Raw genomic sequence first — 14,024 nt, 5'->3', positions numbered from 1 at the left:
TGAAGAAAAAAGGGATATGAAAGCTGACTTTAGATTTGAATTCTGACTACTCAAGTGGTTAGCCAATTGCTTTAACCAGTAAGCCATGTTTTGCTCCTTGAAGTAAAGGCTGTGGAATTCCTTATTATGGTTCTTATTTTGTAGTGTATTATATTTATCTATTATTATTATTATATTTTTATACAGGAACAGAGGATCGTTCCTTAGCATGGCATTAGGGCAAGTTGATTCTGTAGCTATTTGAAGAACTGGTTGTGCCACAATAAACAGTGCAAATCCAGATTAAAGAAAGATTCATTCTCTTTGGAACTGAAGATAGGTTATAGGACTTGCTCAGGTTTTTATACCCATCATCTGTCCCCTGGCAAGGCACAGTTTCTGGCCCCTATGCAGTTTTAGGGAATAAAGACCTTTACGGATAAGTCACAAGCATGGATTAAGTAAGAGAATAGCTGTGGTTCTAGTAACCTCACTTCTGAAGCATCCTCAGGTACAAGATGCAACAGGATCCCATTCTTGTTGTTTTATCTCAGTGAAAAAACAGGATGAATTGGCTTATGCTTCGGGGGAAGTTTAGGGTTGGTGGCATGGACTCCTCATAGGAGTGTTACAGACAAAATGGCAAAAAATAATTGCCTTGTCATTGATTCTTGAGAAGCAAATTCTAAGGCTACGAATTGGACATCTACCTGAAACAGTGCCAGTATGTCAGCCATATGGTGTAAACTCTGAGTGTTTATACCATATAACTCTAGACCCTGCATCAGCCTGCAGTGGATTGGGTGCTGCACCGGCTCGTAGCACATCAAGTGGTGGTGCACTGCTTGCAATGGCAGCAGAGCTTCGGTCTTGTACCGGCAGTGTCACATGGACCTTGTTCGGCATCACCATATCGGCCATGCATTGGATTTGCCTCAACAGCTGCATATGGGCAGTGCACTGGTCTTGCATCAGCAGCAACACATCAGCCTTGCAATGGCCTTGTATCAGCTGTACTGTATTAGCCATGCATTGGCCTTCCATCGGGGGCATCACATTGGCTGTGCATCAGCAGCGCCACATTGGCTGTGTATCAGTCTTGCACTGGCAGCGCCATGTCAGCTATGCACTGGTCTTGCATTGGTCATCCATCAGCTACACCGCATTGACCATGCAGCACCACATCGGCCATGCATCTACACTGGGTGCACTATGTATCGGTGATTCAATGGCACCAGATTTCTCCCTGCACCAAAGGCACTGGAAAGAGGATTTGTGTTTGCAGCATCACAAATGAAAAAGGCAGCATAGGAATTGGCCATGTGTGGGAGACAGTCATGGCATTGCATTCATGGCCCGATACAGCCCAAAGTACTGGAATGGCCTTAGAACAACTGCAGCCGGTGTGCAGGAGCATACACCAGATGCTCCAACAGTTCCAGGTGTTCTGGAGCCAGAGATCACTCAGTGGCCTGTCGTTAAGAGCTTTCAATGGAGCATTTCATCTATGGTGCCTCACAACGTGAAACAGATGGGAAGAAGAAGCTGACTTCATGTCCCCCTTTCTCCTTCATTTTCTTATTTTTTTTTTTTTTACAGCGCTCATTAGAGCTGAAGGAGAAGTAACTGTGCTGAGGAGAAATTCGCCATTTTCTTTTCTTGTCTTCTTTCTTCTTTGAATTTTTTTAAAGAGGCACTAAATAGTGTTTGCCACTGAAACAGTGACACAACTTAAAAAAGATATAATGAATTTATAGAAAAAACTGAGAGAGAAAGAAGAACATGTCTGTGTTATTGCTCGGACAAAAAATGACTGAGGAGGCTCATGAGGCAACACATTTACAGATGCAAAGCCGCCAGATGACATCCTGCAACATGTAATGGCTAATTTAGCCTGCTTATTGATGGAAAACTCAGGGTTATTATGTGCATAAAATATATGCAAGTACTTTTATAAAATCATAGAGAAAATATGTGCTTTCTTCCATTACCAATATACTGTATGTGTGTACTGAAACAAATATGACGGTTGCTTGGGAATACAAATATGACGGTTGCTTGGGAATACATATAGAGTTCTTTTTCTATAACCAAATCTTATTTTCTTGTTTGTTGTGGATTTTTGGTTATTCTTGAGTCTTTTGGTATTACTATTGTACTGAAACATAGGCATGTACTTTCAGGGCAGAAATATGCAATATTCATATTTAGCCCATTCCTTTTCAATGGAATCTCAAAGTAAGTTAAAGTCAGTTACAGTAAATATTTTGCTGACCCCAGAGGGCTCGCAATCTAAGGGGTAGATTTACATTACTGCAGTATTTTATGCAGAGGGGACAAATATTGTGAGATGTTTTCTGTGGTATTTTTTCCCACAAGAAAAAATATCACAGCAAAAATTACTCAAAATTGCGTGATGGTGCCACCTTAGCCCAGGACTGTCAACGTCTTAAAGGGCCATGCCGGCCCTAAAGACCCCCCATGTCCAAAAGTGTAAATGCCCCCTGCCTCAAAATAGCACTGCTCAACCTTTGCCCCATCACGTTATATGAGCAAAGGCAAGCTGGAGCCATTTTGAATTTAGCGATCAACTGGTCCAGAGCCTAGAAGGGTGCTCTGGACCCCAGTGGAGGGATGGGTAGATGTGACTGCCATCGAATGGGGGTATATAAATAAGTGGACCTGGGGAGAGGCTCATTGTTGAAAAGGGGTAAGTTGAAGAGCAGAGTATCACTGTGCAACTTTGAAAATTATTTTTTACTTTTTTACTTCAGGGTTGCCTCTAGAAACAGCAGGAGTCTCTCAAGACCTCAGAGGGAGGGGGGTCTTGAAAGACTCTCACTGTCACTAGAGTGTGCATCCATTGTAACCCCACAATCTTTTATTGTGTGGTTACAAATGATACACAATATTAAAAATCTGCACTGAAGATAAGAACTGTTTTTAATATATGTTTCAATATATTTATAAAATGATCTGGAAAGAAATACGACGAGTGAGGTAATCAAATTTGCAGATGACACAAAATTGTTCAGAGTAGTTAAATCACAAGCAGATTGTGATAAATTTCAGGAAGACCTTGTGAGGCTGGAAAATTGGGTATCAAAATGGCAGATGAAATTTAATGTGGACAAGTGCAAGGTGATGCATATAGGGAAAAATAACCCATGCTATAGTTACACAATGTTAGGTTCCATATTAGGTGCTACTACCCAAGAAAGAGATCTAGGCGTCATAGTGGATAACACATTGAAATCATCGGTTCAGTGTGTTGCGGCAGTCAAAAAAGCAAACAGAATGTTAGGAATTATTAGAAAGGGAATGGTGGATAAAACGAAAAATATCATAATGCCTCGGTATCGCTCCATGGTGAGACCGCACCTTGAATACTGTGTACAATTCTGGTCGCCGCATCTCATAAAAGATATAATTGTGATGGAGAAGGTACAGAGAAGGGCTACCAAAATGATAAGGGGAATGGCACAGCTCCCTTATGAGGAAAGACTAAAGAGATTAGGACTTGTCAGCTTGGAGAAGAGATGGCTGAGGAGGGATATGATAGAGGTGTTTAAAATCATGAGAGGTCTAGAACGGGTAGATTTGAATCAGTTTTTTACTTTTTCGGATAATAGAAAGACTAGGGGGCACTCCATGAAGTTAGCATGTGGCACATTTAAAACTAATCGGAGAAAGTTCTTTTTCACTCAACGCACAATTAAACTCTGGAATCTGTTGCCAGAAGATGTGGTTAGTGCAGTTAGTATTGCTGTGTTTAAAAAAGGATTGGATAAGTTCTTGGAGGAGAAGTCCATTACCTGCTATTAATTAAGTTGACTTAGATAATAACCACCGCTATTACTAGCAACGGTAACATGGAATAGACTTAGTTTTTGGGTACTTGCCAGATTCTTATGGCCTGGATTGGCCACTGTTGGAAACAGGATGCTGGGCTTGATGGACCCTTGGTCTGATCCAGTATGGCATGTTCTTATGTTCTTAAATGCATTTTGAAAATTCTTTTGGGACATTTCTTATGAACACTGGTATTTGGGAGCACTATGAACACTTGATATCATTTATAAAATACTACCTTAGATCTGCAATTATTCTGACAATTTCTGCACTGTTTTGTCAAATTAACAATCAGATTTAAGTATAATTACTGTGTGTATGGTCTGTGGTGACTGATTTAAAAAATCCTTCATTGAATTTTTGTATTTGAATATTTTGTATTGACTTGTGCTAGTTATGCACTTTGAGGGTCTCTCCAATTTATTGGACTTTTTTTGGTTGTAACCAGCATAGGAAATGACATTAGCTGCTTCCAGGAGGACAGGGAAGGGAGGACAGGGAGGACAGGGAAGGGAGGAGATTAGCTATCCACACTGCAAATGAATTAACTTACTAACTGCAAGATAGTATTTGAGTGCTTAAGTGGACATATGGGGATTAAAACTAATATTTCAGGAGTTGCACAATTAATAAAATATCACATATTTCTACTCTGAAGTATGTGCGTGTATTTCCAATTAAAGAAAATGCATACTTTTATTTACTCATTTTATAAATATACACATGTATATTTAATGCACAAAATTATTGTGACACTGGACAAATAAACACTCAGAATTAAACATGGAGGCAGGTATTTTATAAAATATTCAAGTATACCATTTTGAAATACTTGAGTGAATGTTTGGAATCATTGTTTTGCGGATACCTCCATCAGTTCATCCAGTCCTTCATTAGTTAACCTAGAACTTCTAGCCCTTCACTCTGAGCCCCCATCAGTTCACCCAGATGGCCCACCCAAAAACTATAGCAACAGACAAGTCCAATTTCACTTGTACAATTTAATTAGAGGTGTTAAAGAGTACAAACAGATTCACTAATGTATATCCATATATCTCTTACATTAAAGTGCCTATCTTAAGTACTTCTAAATCCCTCCACATAATGTTCCTAGACCACCCTTTTTTTAACCCTGCATGAAACCACCATCAAGAGGTGGGTCAGTTAGGCAGAGCTCACTGCCGACAGCAAGCTGATTTTGCAGGAAACAACAAGGGTTAGGAAGCTCAGCAAGCATGGCAGGCAAAGTCACAAGCAATGCATGTGTTAACCATGAAGCATGAAATACTGGGCATATCTTTTTCATAGTGTTTAGTAATCCTTTGTTTATTAAATATGTTCAATGTATTTGACTTAGGAAACCTATTTTCCTGCATACTCTGTTTTTAATGTAAACCGGTATGATTTGTATCTGATACAAGAATGTCGGTATATAAAAATGCAAAATAAAATAAATAAATAAATATCTGGTATGTTGGAGGTAACTTTATTTTAAATGCTAATGGCTTAATTTATTTCATAACTAAAAGGGTCCAATAAACCTTTTTTTTCCAGTTTGGCTGAGGGCTTCAAGGTCTTCAAGTGTTGCTTGGATACCTATACCAGATCTATAACCTTTGATTTTAGGTAGCTATCTTATTGTGTATTTATTTGTTTTGTGGTTTGCAATGTTTTAATGTTATATTTCAACTTATGAATTTGTATTATCGTTTTTGCATAATTTTATTTTTATGTTTAATTGTAGATGTTTTTATTGTAAACCGCCTAGGAATTTTTATAGTGTAGTCTATAAAAACACAAATAAATAAATAAATAAACAGATAGATAAATACAATGGGGCGGATTTTAAGAGCCCTGCTCGCGTAAATCCGACCGGATTTACGCGAGCAGGGCCCTGCGCGCCGGTGCGCCTATTTTACATAGGCCAACCGGCGTGCGCAGAGCCCCGGGACTCGCGTAAGTCCCGGGGTTTTCCGAGGGGGGCATGTCGGGGGGCGGGCCCGATTCGCGTGGCGTTTTCGGGGCGGGATGGAGCGTTTCGGGGGCGGGTCCGGGGGCGTGGTTACGGCCCGGGGCGGTCCGGGGGCTTGGCGGCGCCCTCCGGACCCACCCCCAGGTTGCGTCCCGGCGCACTAACGGCCCGCTGGCGTGCGGGGATTTACGTCTCCCTCCGGGAGGCGTAAATCCCCCGACAAAGGTAAGGGGGGGGGTTAGACAGGGCCGGGGGGGTGGGTTAGGTAGGGGAAGGGAGGGGAAGGTGAGGGGAGGGCAAAAGAAAGTTCCCTCCGAGGCCGCTCCGAAATCGGAGCGGCCTCGGAGGGAACGGAGGTAGGCTGTGCGGCTCGGCGCGCGCCGGCTATACGGAATCGGTAGCCTTGCGCGCGCCGATCCAGGATTTTAGCGGATACGCGCGGCTACGCGCGTATCTACTAAAATCCAGCGTACTTTTGTTGGCGCCTGATGCGCCAACAAAGGTACGCCAAATCGCGCTTTTTGTGTACTCTAGAGGGTTACATAATACCATATATATGTGTACATGTTGCAAAACCCACTTGAAAATTCACTCCCAGAAGTGTGATAGCAATCAGGGAGTAGAGAAAAGGATACTGACTGGCACTCCAGTATAAAAGAGGACTGCTTCTCCCTCTTTGATGTGCCCATCTTAAAGGAGAAGTGCATCCAGCTTTAGCTGTATATTTAAAACAAAAGTTTGGCTCGTTCAGCTACTGTTTGCAGTTGAGAGACGGGATGGGTAAGTTTGAGCTGGGGCAGCTGTGTGGATTTGATAAAGGATGTGGCCAGTGAAAGAGGGTTGATACTTAGGGGTGGACAGCATTTGGGGGTTAGGTGGCTTAATACTGAGCAGAGAATCAGTCAGAGGAGGAAATTTAGAATGAATCAACAGAGGGGTAGTTACAAAGAAGGACAGACTGGTTGTGTTGTTAGAAGGGGTGATTTGCCCAAGAGGGGTTTAGAAGGGAGTACTGCTGGATAAGATACTAAGTGAAGGAGGGAGTGGTTTCATAGAGGTGATTGGCTGAGAAAAGGGTTTAAAACAAGTACTGGGAAGACCTACCAAATCTCTTGCATCTGCTGGAAGTCTCATGCTTTTGGAGTCTATCTTCTTCATGGTATTGGTAAACTCCTAGCAGATGGGGGACACTTGGGAAGCCAATGCAGCAGGGCACCAGGTACTCTGTGCTCCCTTCTCCTAACCTGCTGGCATCATTCAAAAATACACAGAATAGCAACAACAGAACAGACTGCAGGATCTGTGAGCAAGTGTCACACAGTTTTTCCCTGTAGCCTGCTTCCTCTATGCAGGAAAGAGTAAGTGAGATTAAAACATAAGGTAATACAGATGAAAAATTGACAATACTGTAACCAAACACATCAATCAGCTAACAAAGGTCTATTAAAAATTCCACCTGCTCATCACAAACTTACCTCAACTCGGAAGAGAGCCATATCCCTAGGAAGCCCTGAACTATGGAACTCCCTCCCAATCGAACTGAGAACACAACAGCATTTAAAAACCTTCAAAAAAGAACTAAAAACTTGGATGTTCACCAAAGCCTACCAAAACACCCTATGACTCTATGCTACAACATCCCTCCCCACTGGCCCACATAAAAATACAGAACCAGTCCAAAGCACGTGAGCTAACCTTTACAATTTAACAACCAAACTATGTTTAGAACAACTAAGATAACTATGTTAACAAGCATATGAATTTTTGGATACTCTGTTAAACATCAAAACTTTGTAAACCGTTGTGATGGCGAAACCGAATGACGGTATATAAAACTCGATAAATAAATAAAAATAAATAAATAAATGTGGACATGCACAACACTGACAAGCAGGAAGAACCAATTTTCTGTCTTACAGATATAACAATCATACAGTAAATTACTGTCACTTAGTGCAACAACCAAGAAGAACAGATGGACATTCTAAGGTTGATATTCAGCACCACATAGCCAGTAAAGCACTGACTTGGGCCTGGATTTATCAAAATGCGGTAAGTACCGCATGCGATTGCAAAAGGGGCGTGGTTTATGCAAAAGTTTAGTTTATTGCAATTTGTGCTAATTACCTATGCAAAGAGCTAAGTTAGTGCACATTGTGATAACATTATCAGAATTTGTGATAGGTGTCAGACCTGTTGTATTTCCTGCATATAACCACTGGGTGGACCATTTTTGAGAGAGAGCCTGGCCATAATGTCATCCCCATTGGTAGGTATTTGTATCCCTATGGTAGGCCCACCTAGTAACTCGAGGTGGGGTTTAGGTATGAGTGTAGGGGGTTAGGGGCCACTTTGACATTCTACGTGTCACATATGAACAGAACAGTGGTCTCTTGTGAAGATTTGATGACCTTCGGAGTGAGGAAACTCACTCCAAGATGAGATTTGGGTAATGTTCTCTCAATCTAGCTTGAGGGACTCCCTACCTGGGTAACATCAAGCTAGGTGGAGAGAACATTGCCACTGCGATGACTGTTCGAAGTGTTTCCAATCGAAAATGGGGCACCTTCAAGCAGCGATTCACTTTCTGTAGGTCCAGGATGGGTTGGAAAGTGCCCTCCTTTTTGGGAACCACAAAATAAATGGAGTACTGTTCCCTCCCCCATTCCTCGGATGGCCTGGGGACGGATGCCTTCAGGGCCAGCAATCTTTGTAGAGTGTTATTTACTGCAGCTCGCTTGTTGCGGGAAATGCATCGCAATTCCTCAAAGGCCGGCACGAGAGGCCTAGAAAATTCTAAGGCATAACCTTCTTTTACTACCTCCAATACCTAGTGATTGGAGGTGATCCTGGCCCACTCCTCGTAAAATTGGGACAACCTGCCCCCGATCATCCTGTCCGAGGAGTGGGTGGGCCTGATTTCATTGGGCAGGCTTCCCAGTTCTGGTTCTCTGACCGAAACAACCTCTGGCAGGATGACTGGAGCCGCGAAAGGACTGTGTACGTTAAGAGGTCTGTCTGGAACCAAAGGGTGGAGCATTCTGAAGGTCATCAAATCTTCACAAGAGAGCACTGTTCTGCTCGTACTTGTCACTTTGAATGTCAAAGTGGCCCATAGGCCCTACACTAATACCTAAACCTCACCTCGAGTTACTAGGTGGGCCTCCCATAGAGATATAAATACCTGTCTAGTGTGAGGGCATTACAGCTAGGTGCTCTCTCTCTTTCTCTCTCTCTCTCTCATTTGCATCACTGGTGTTTTCACATGTGAAAACACCATATAGCACTTTGATAAATGACCCTCTGAGTTAGATATCTAAGATATCTAAGAAGATATCCTAAGAAGACTAAAACCTCTAGTAACGATTAACAATTTTCGCACAGTTCTACAAGCAATGATATTTGCTAGCACAGATTATTGTAACTCCCTGCTGTTAGGACTACCTCAATCTACAATTCAGCCTCTGCAAATATTGCAAAATTCCGCTGCCAGAGTTTTGACAGGCAAAAAAAAGAGTGACCATATTACAGGAACACTTGCTGAACTCCACTGGCTTCCAATTGAACAAAGAATACAATATAAAGCACTTTATATAATCCATAAACTAATCCACGATGATAAAACCGACTGGCTTAACACGGCACTGCGTGTGCATGTACCACAAAGAAACCTGAGATCTGCAAATAAAGCTCTACTAACTGTCCCCTCTGTCAAATCAGCACATCTCACGCAAGTAAGGGAAAGAGCACTGTCACTGGCTGGTCCTGTACTCTGGAATACCATGCCACTCGAAATAAGACTACAGACAAATCTGAAATTATTCAAAACTAATCTGAAAACCTGGCTTTTTAAACAAGCATTTTATAAAGATAAAGAGAAGGAAAAAAATAGTTGAGCAATAAGGATGCACCAAGCTAGAAGTTTTTAGTAACCTACATAAGCATATTAATGTTAAAATCAAACTGCCTAATTTGTTCCTAACAATCAGGTTTAATTTACACACCTAGTTTATTATTTTACATTGTTACCATACTATGATGGCACACGAGTAATTTGTAATCTATACCACCCATATTTCTCTTTATCGTGCCCTTCTGTAAACTGTTGTGATGGTATTTAACTTAACGACGGTATAGAAAATTTTTTAAATAAATAAATACATACATAAATAAATAAATAAATAAATATCTCAGTCCCTCTCTGGAATGCCCCTTTTTTAACTGGCTAAATTATAGCCAGATAACTACTTCTCTGGCTATAATTTAGATCACTAAGTAGCTGAATATGACACAATTGCCATTTAGATGTATAACTTTTGAGTCATCCGTCTAAATGGCTTTTGAATATCTGCCCCCACTATGTTTTAAATCTAAATCAAGGGAGAGCTCACATTAAACATACTATATATATTTTAGAGTTACCTGTATGGCTGTCAGGATGTTGGCTAGAGCCTGTCCGTATGTATCATGACAGTGCACAGCAAGAGAACTCAGTGGGATTTCTTTCATCACTCTTTCCAACATTATTTTCATACTGCCAGGAGTCCCAATGCCAATGGTATCACCTAATGAAATCTCGTAGCAACCCATGCTGTACAACCTTTTTGAGATCTGTTTGTAAAAATAAATCTGCTTTAGTAATTCATATTATTTAACTTGAAATGTAATATTATACAACAAAGCATAAATCCAAGTACAAACAGCAAGACCAAAATTTTACAGTTTGCATGCTAATTCTCTCATATAATCATATACATCTATTTATTTATAGTGATGAGAAAATTTTGTGAACTCTAGAATAAAAATGAGAATTGCAAGCTCTTATCAAGATATCTTATTTAATCGAAACCAGTTTTTCTTATGCAATAAAAAAGGTATAAATTAGAAATTCAATGTACCTTGAGACACAATAATGTACAAAGTAGGAACAATAAAACAAATTCAGAATCACTATGAGTGAAAATAAAAGTGAACCTTTAAGTTCTCTTAGCATAATTGGCTAATAGGAATCAGGTGTTTAAATAATTGGGTAACAAGTAAACCATACTGCAGAGTAAAACTGCATGACTAAGTTTGGACATCAGGTCCTATATAAAGGTCTAAAAGTTTTTGAGTTTGGTTTTGACCATAAACATAAGTGAGAACTCATCATATCACAATCAAAATAAATTTCAGATGACCTACAAACAGAGAATTTGATGATCATTTCTCAACAGGGTTACAAGACATTTGTAAATATTTGGGACTCCACTGTCAGACAGTTTATAAATGGAATTTGCTTCCCACGTAGCTCTGTAGCAACACCAGACCTGGTTTGCGGTAGGAAGCTACCATGATCCAGGCTGAAGAGGGGAAGACAGGTCACAGGTCTTGTTCTACCAAAGCTCAGTGAAAACCATTTATTCCTGGGAATCTGAATCCTCTATGGGAGTTGGAAGCGATATTCTGGATACTGCAAAGTAGGAGAGGTTTTTGAAACCCAGGCAAATCTTCTTTTAGATAAATCAGCTCTTTTTTCACTGCAGACAGCTGAATGCACATTAGAAAACCTCTAAATCTCCAAATGGTAAGCCTTGTGACATAAGCATCACAATTTTTACATTGAATAAAAGACATATTGGGGCAGATTTTCAAAGGGTTACACGCGTAACCCCGAAAACCTGCTCCTGCGCGCGACGAGCCTATTTTGCATAGGCCTGGTGACGTGCGCAAGCCCCGGGACGCACATATGTCCCGGGGCTTGAAAAAAGGCCAGGGAGTGGGAGGGGCAGGGCGGTCCGGGGCAGGGGCGGGACTGAGGCCTCCGGCACAATGGCCGTGCTGAGGGATTGCGCGCCGGTACTCGGCCGGCACGCGCAACCTACGCCTGCCCAGACGTAGGCGCAACTTATTTAACAAAGGTAAGGTGGGGGGTTTAGATAGGGCTGGGGAGCGGGGTAGGGGAAGGTGGAGGGAGGCGGAAGGAAAGTTCCCTCCGAGGCCGCTCTGATTTCAGAGTGGCCTTGGAGGGAACGAGGAAAGCCATCGGGGCTCCCCTAGGGCTCGGCGTGCGCAAGGTGGACAAATGTGCACCCTATGCGCACCGACCCTGGATTTTATAACATGCGCGTTGATGCACGCGCATGTTATAAAATCGGGCGTAGATTTGTGCGCGTCAGGTTGCTCGCACAAATCTATGCCCGCGTGTAGGTCTTAAAATTCAGTCCTTTGCTAATAAGTGACTAATATACATGTTATTAGATTGGATTTGGGTCTTAAATTTTTCACTTAACCTCAGTTCTTACAAGAACCATATAAGAAGAAAACACCTTAACGGTGGATTGGGGGAGGTGCAGGATGGAAGGAATAAGAAACTCCTGCATACAAGCTTCTTTTTTCCTTTTAATAAACAGCAATTTAAAATTAAAGACTAGCAAAAGATTCTTAAGTTCTATATAGTTAGAAAAAAAAAGATTTCAAGCCAAGCAAACATAAATTATGCAAAAACTCTCAGCAGGAAATACATCAAACTATCAGGGTCATTCATCAAAATGCGTTAACGCATGCGATAATAATGGTATCGCATAGTGCGAATGCAAATTTTGGGAAGGGGTGGGAGAAGTTTGGGTGAGAATTATGAAAATGAGGGGCACTATGGGATAGAATAACACATGGTTTTAACTATACCTTTTTTCCTGGTGTTAAGCAGTGAGATATGACCATAATACAATTTGTGTGTAAATTTTTAGGATTGCATTTTGGCCAAATGAGAGAGAGAGAGAGAGAGAGAGAGAGAAAGACTATCAATAAGGGCTTCAAAGTAGTCAGGTATTTATATGCCTAAAGGAGGGTCATCTATTAGCTTGAGGGGAGGTGTTGGTGGTGGTTTAGAGTTTATGGGCCAGTTTATCATGCAGAATAAGACGTATTAACAGCACAGTACATCTCGATGAAGATTTGACTTCACTTGGAGTGATGAAAGTTTCACAAAGATGAAATTTTGTACTATGTTATCTCGCCTTAGCTTGATAGTACCCTGTTATAGAGTGCGTCAAGCTAGGGTGAGAGAACATAGTAGAAATGTCATCTTTGTGAAACTTTCCTCACTCCAAATGAAGTCAAATCTTCACCAAGGTGTACTATGCTGTTCATGGTCTCACTCTGCATGATAAACTTGTCCCTAAATGCTAAACCACCATCAACACCTCATCTCGAGCTCACACAATAATACCTATGCAAAGCGCTGTTACTGCACCATGCAGTAATTCTAAAATTAACCTAAACATGCCCCTTGTTGTTATCCATGCGTTATTATCACATTTTGATGAATCTAGGGGTATATTATGGCAAGATTAAAATAAAATTAAACTTCAAAGACTTAGAATCATGTTCAAGTAGGTGTGCAGATCTCAGCACAACCACAAGTACACACTATTTTGCTTCTAACTAGATTAAGTAATTCTTTGGCTGATGAACTCCTGCAGTACAAAGTGAATCATCAACCCCCAAAAATCCTGCAGATACAAGACTCTTTTTAATAAATACAGAAATTTAAAATAAAAGACTAGCAAAAGACTCTGAAGGCTATATAGCTAGGAAAACAGATTTTAAGCCAAGCAAAACACAAATTATGCAGAAAATTTCAGTAAGAAATAAAGCAAGCTATATTATGGCAGGGTTAAAAGACTAGCAAAAGATTCTTAAGTTCTTTATATGTAGGAATAAAGATTTCAAGCCAAGCAAAGCACAAATTATGCACAAGCTCTAAGCAAGAAATACAGCAAGCTATATTATGAAAAGGCTAAATTAAAATTGAACTTGAAAGACTTATCTGTCAGAATATTGCAGGACCACCATTTTTTCCACTGGAGTCAGTGGAAGATTGGGCCACAAGATCTGCTAGGGAACTTCTTTTTTCTGTAAACACTGCATAAACTGTGATATTTTTTTAATATAACTAGATAAGTTAAAGTTATTCACAAACATGTTCCTGCATAACTTTGAACCTCCTAGAGCCTGTATCTAGACAGAGCTGAATAACTTATTTGGCTATCTCAGCTCCATCTTGGAACACCTCCAAAATACCCCTATTTTATCTAGCTACAATTTAGCTGGATAAGTGCTGGGAATATTCTTAGGATGGCATTTTCAATGCCCAGTTCCTTTCCAAAAAAACCCCCTGTTTTTAATGATCTACTCCGAGACTGCAAGCCTGAAATTTGCGCTGTCACAGAAACCTGGC

At 40.9% G+C, this 14,024-nt stretch overlaps 1 protein-coding gene across 1 annotated transcript in view; it reads right to left on the bottom strand.

Annotated features, from left to right (window-relative positions):
• HMGCLL1 (3-hydroxymethyl-3-methylglutaryl-CoA lyase like 1) overlaps window positions 1–14,024 on the bottom strand; it is a 250,155-nt gene that overhangs the window by 78,088 nt on the left and 158,043 nt on the right. The window contains exon 7 of the mRNA XM_029595695.1: window positions 10,226–10,414. Coding sequence (XP_029451555.1) covers window positions 10,226–10,414 — 189 coding nt within the window. The remainder of the gene's footprint in view (window positions 1–10,225; window positions 10,415–14,024) is intronic.

The sequence above is a fragment of the Rhinatrema bivittatum genome, chromosome 3, assembly GCF_901001135.1.
Source record: "Rhinatrema bivittatum chromosome 3, aRhiBiv1.1, whole genome shotgun sequence".
In the NCBI taxonomy this organism is placed as follows: Eukaryota; Metazoa; Chordata; class Amphibia; order Gymnophiona; family Rhinatrematidae; genus Rhinatrema; species Rhinatrema bivittatum.
The sequence above is the reverse complement of the archived record's forward strand: the minus strand, read 5'-3'. Positions and strand labels throughout refer to the sequence as shown.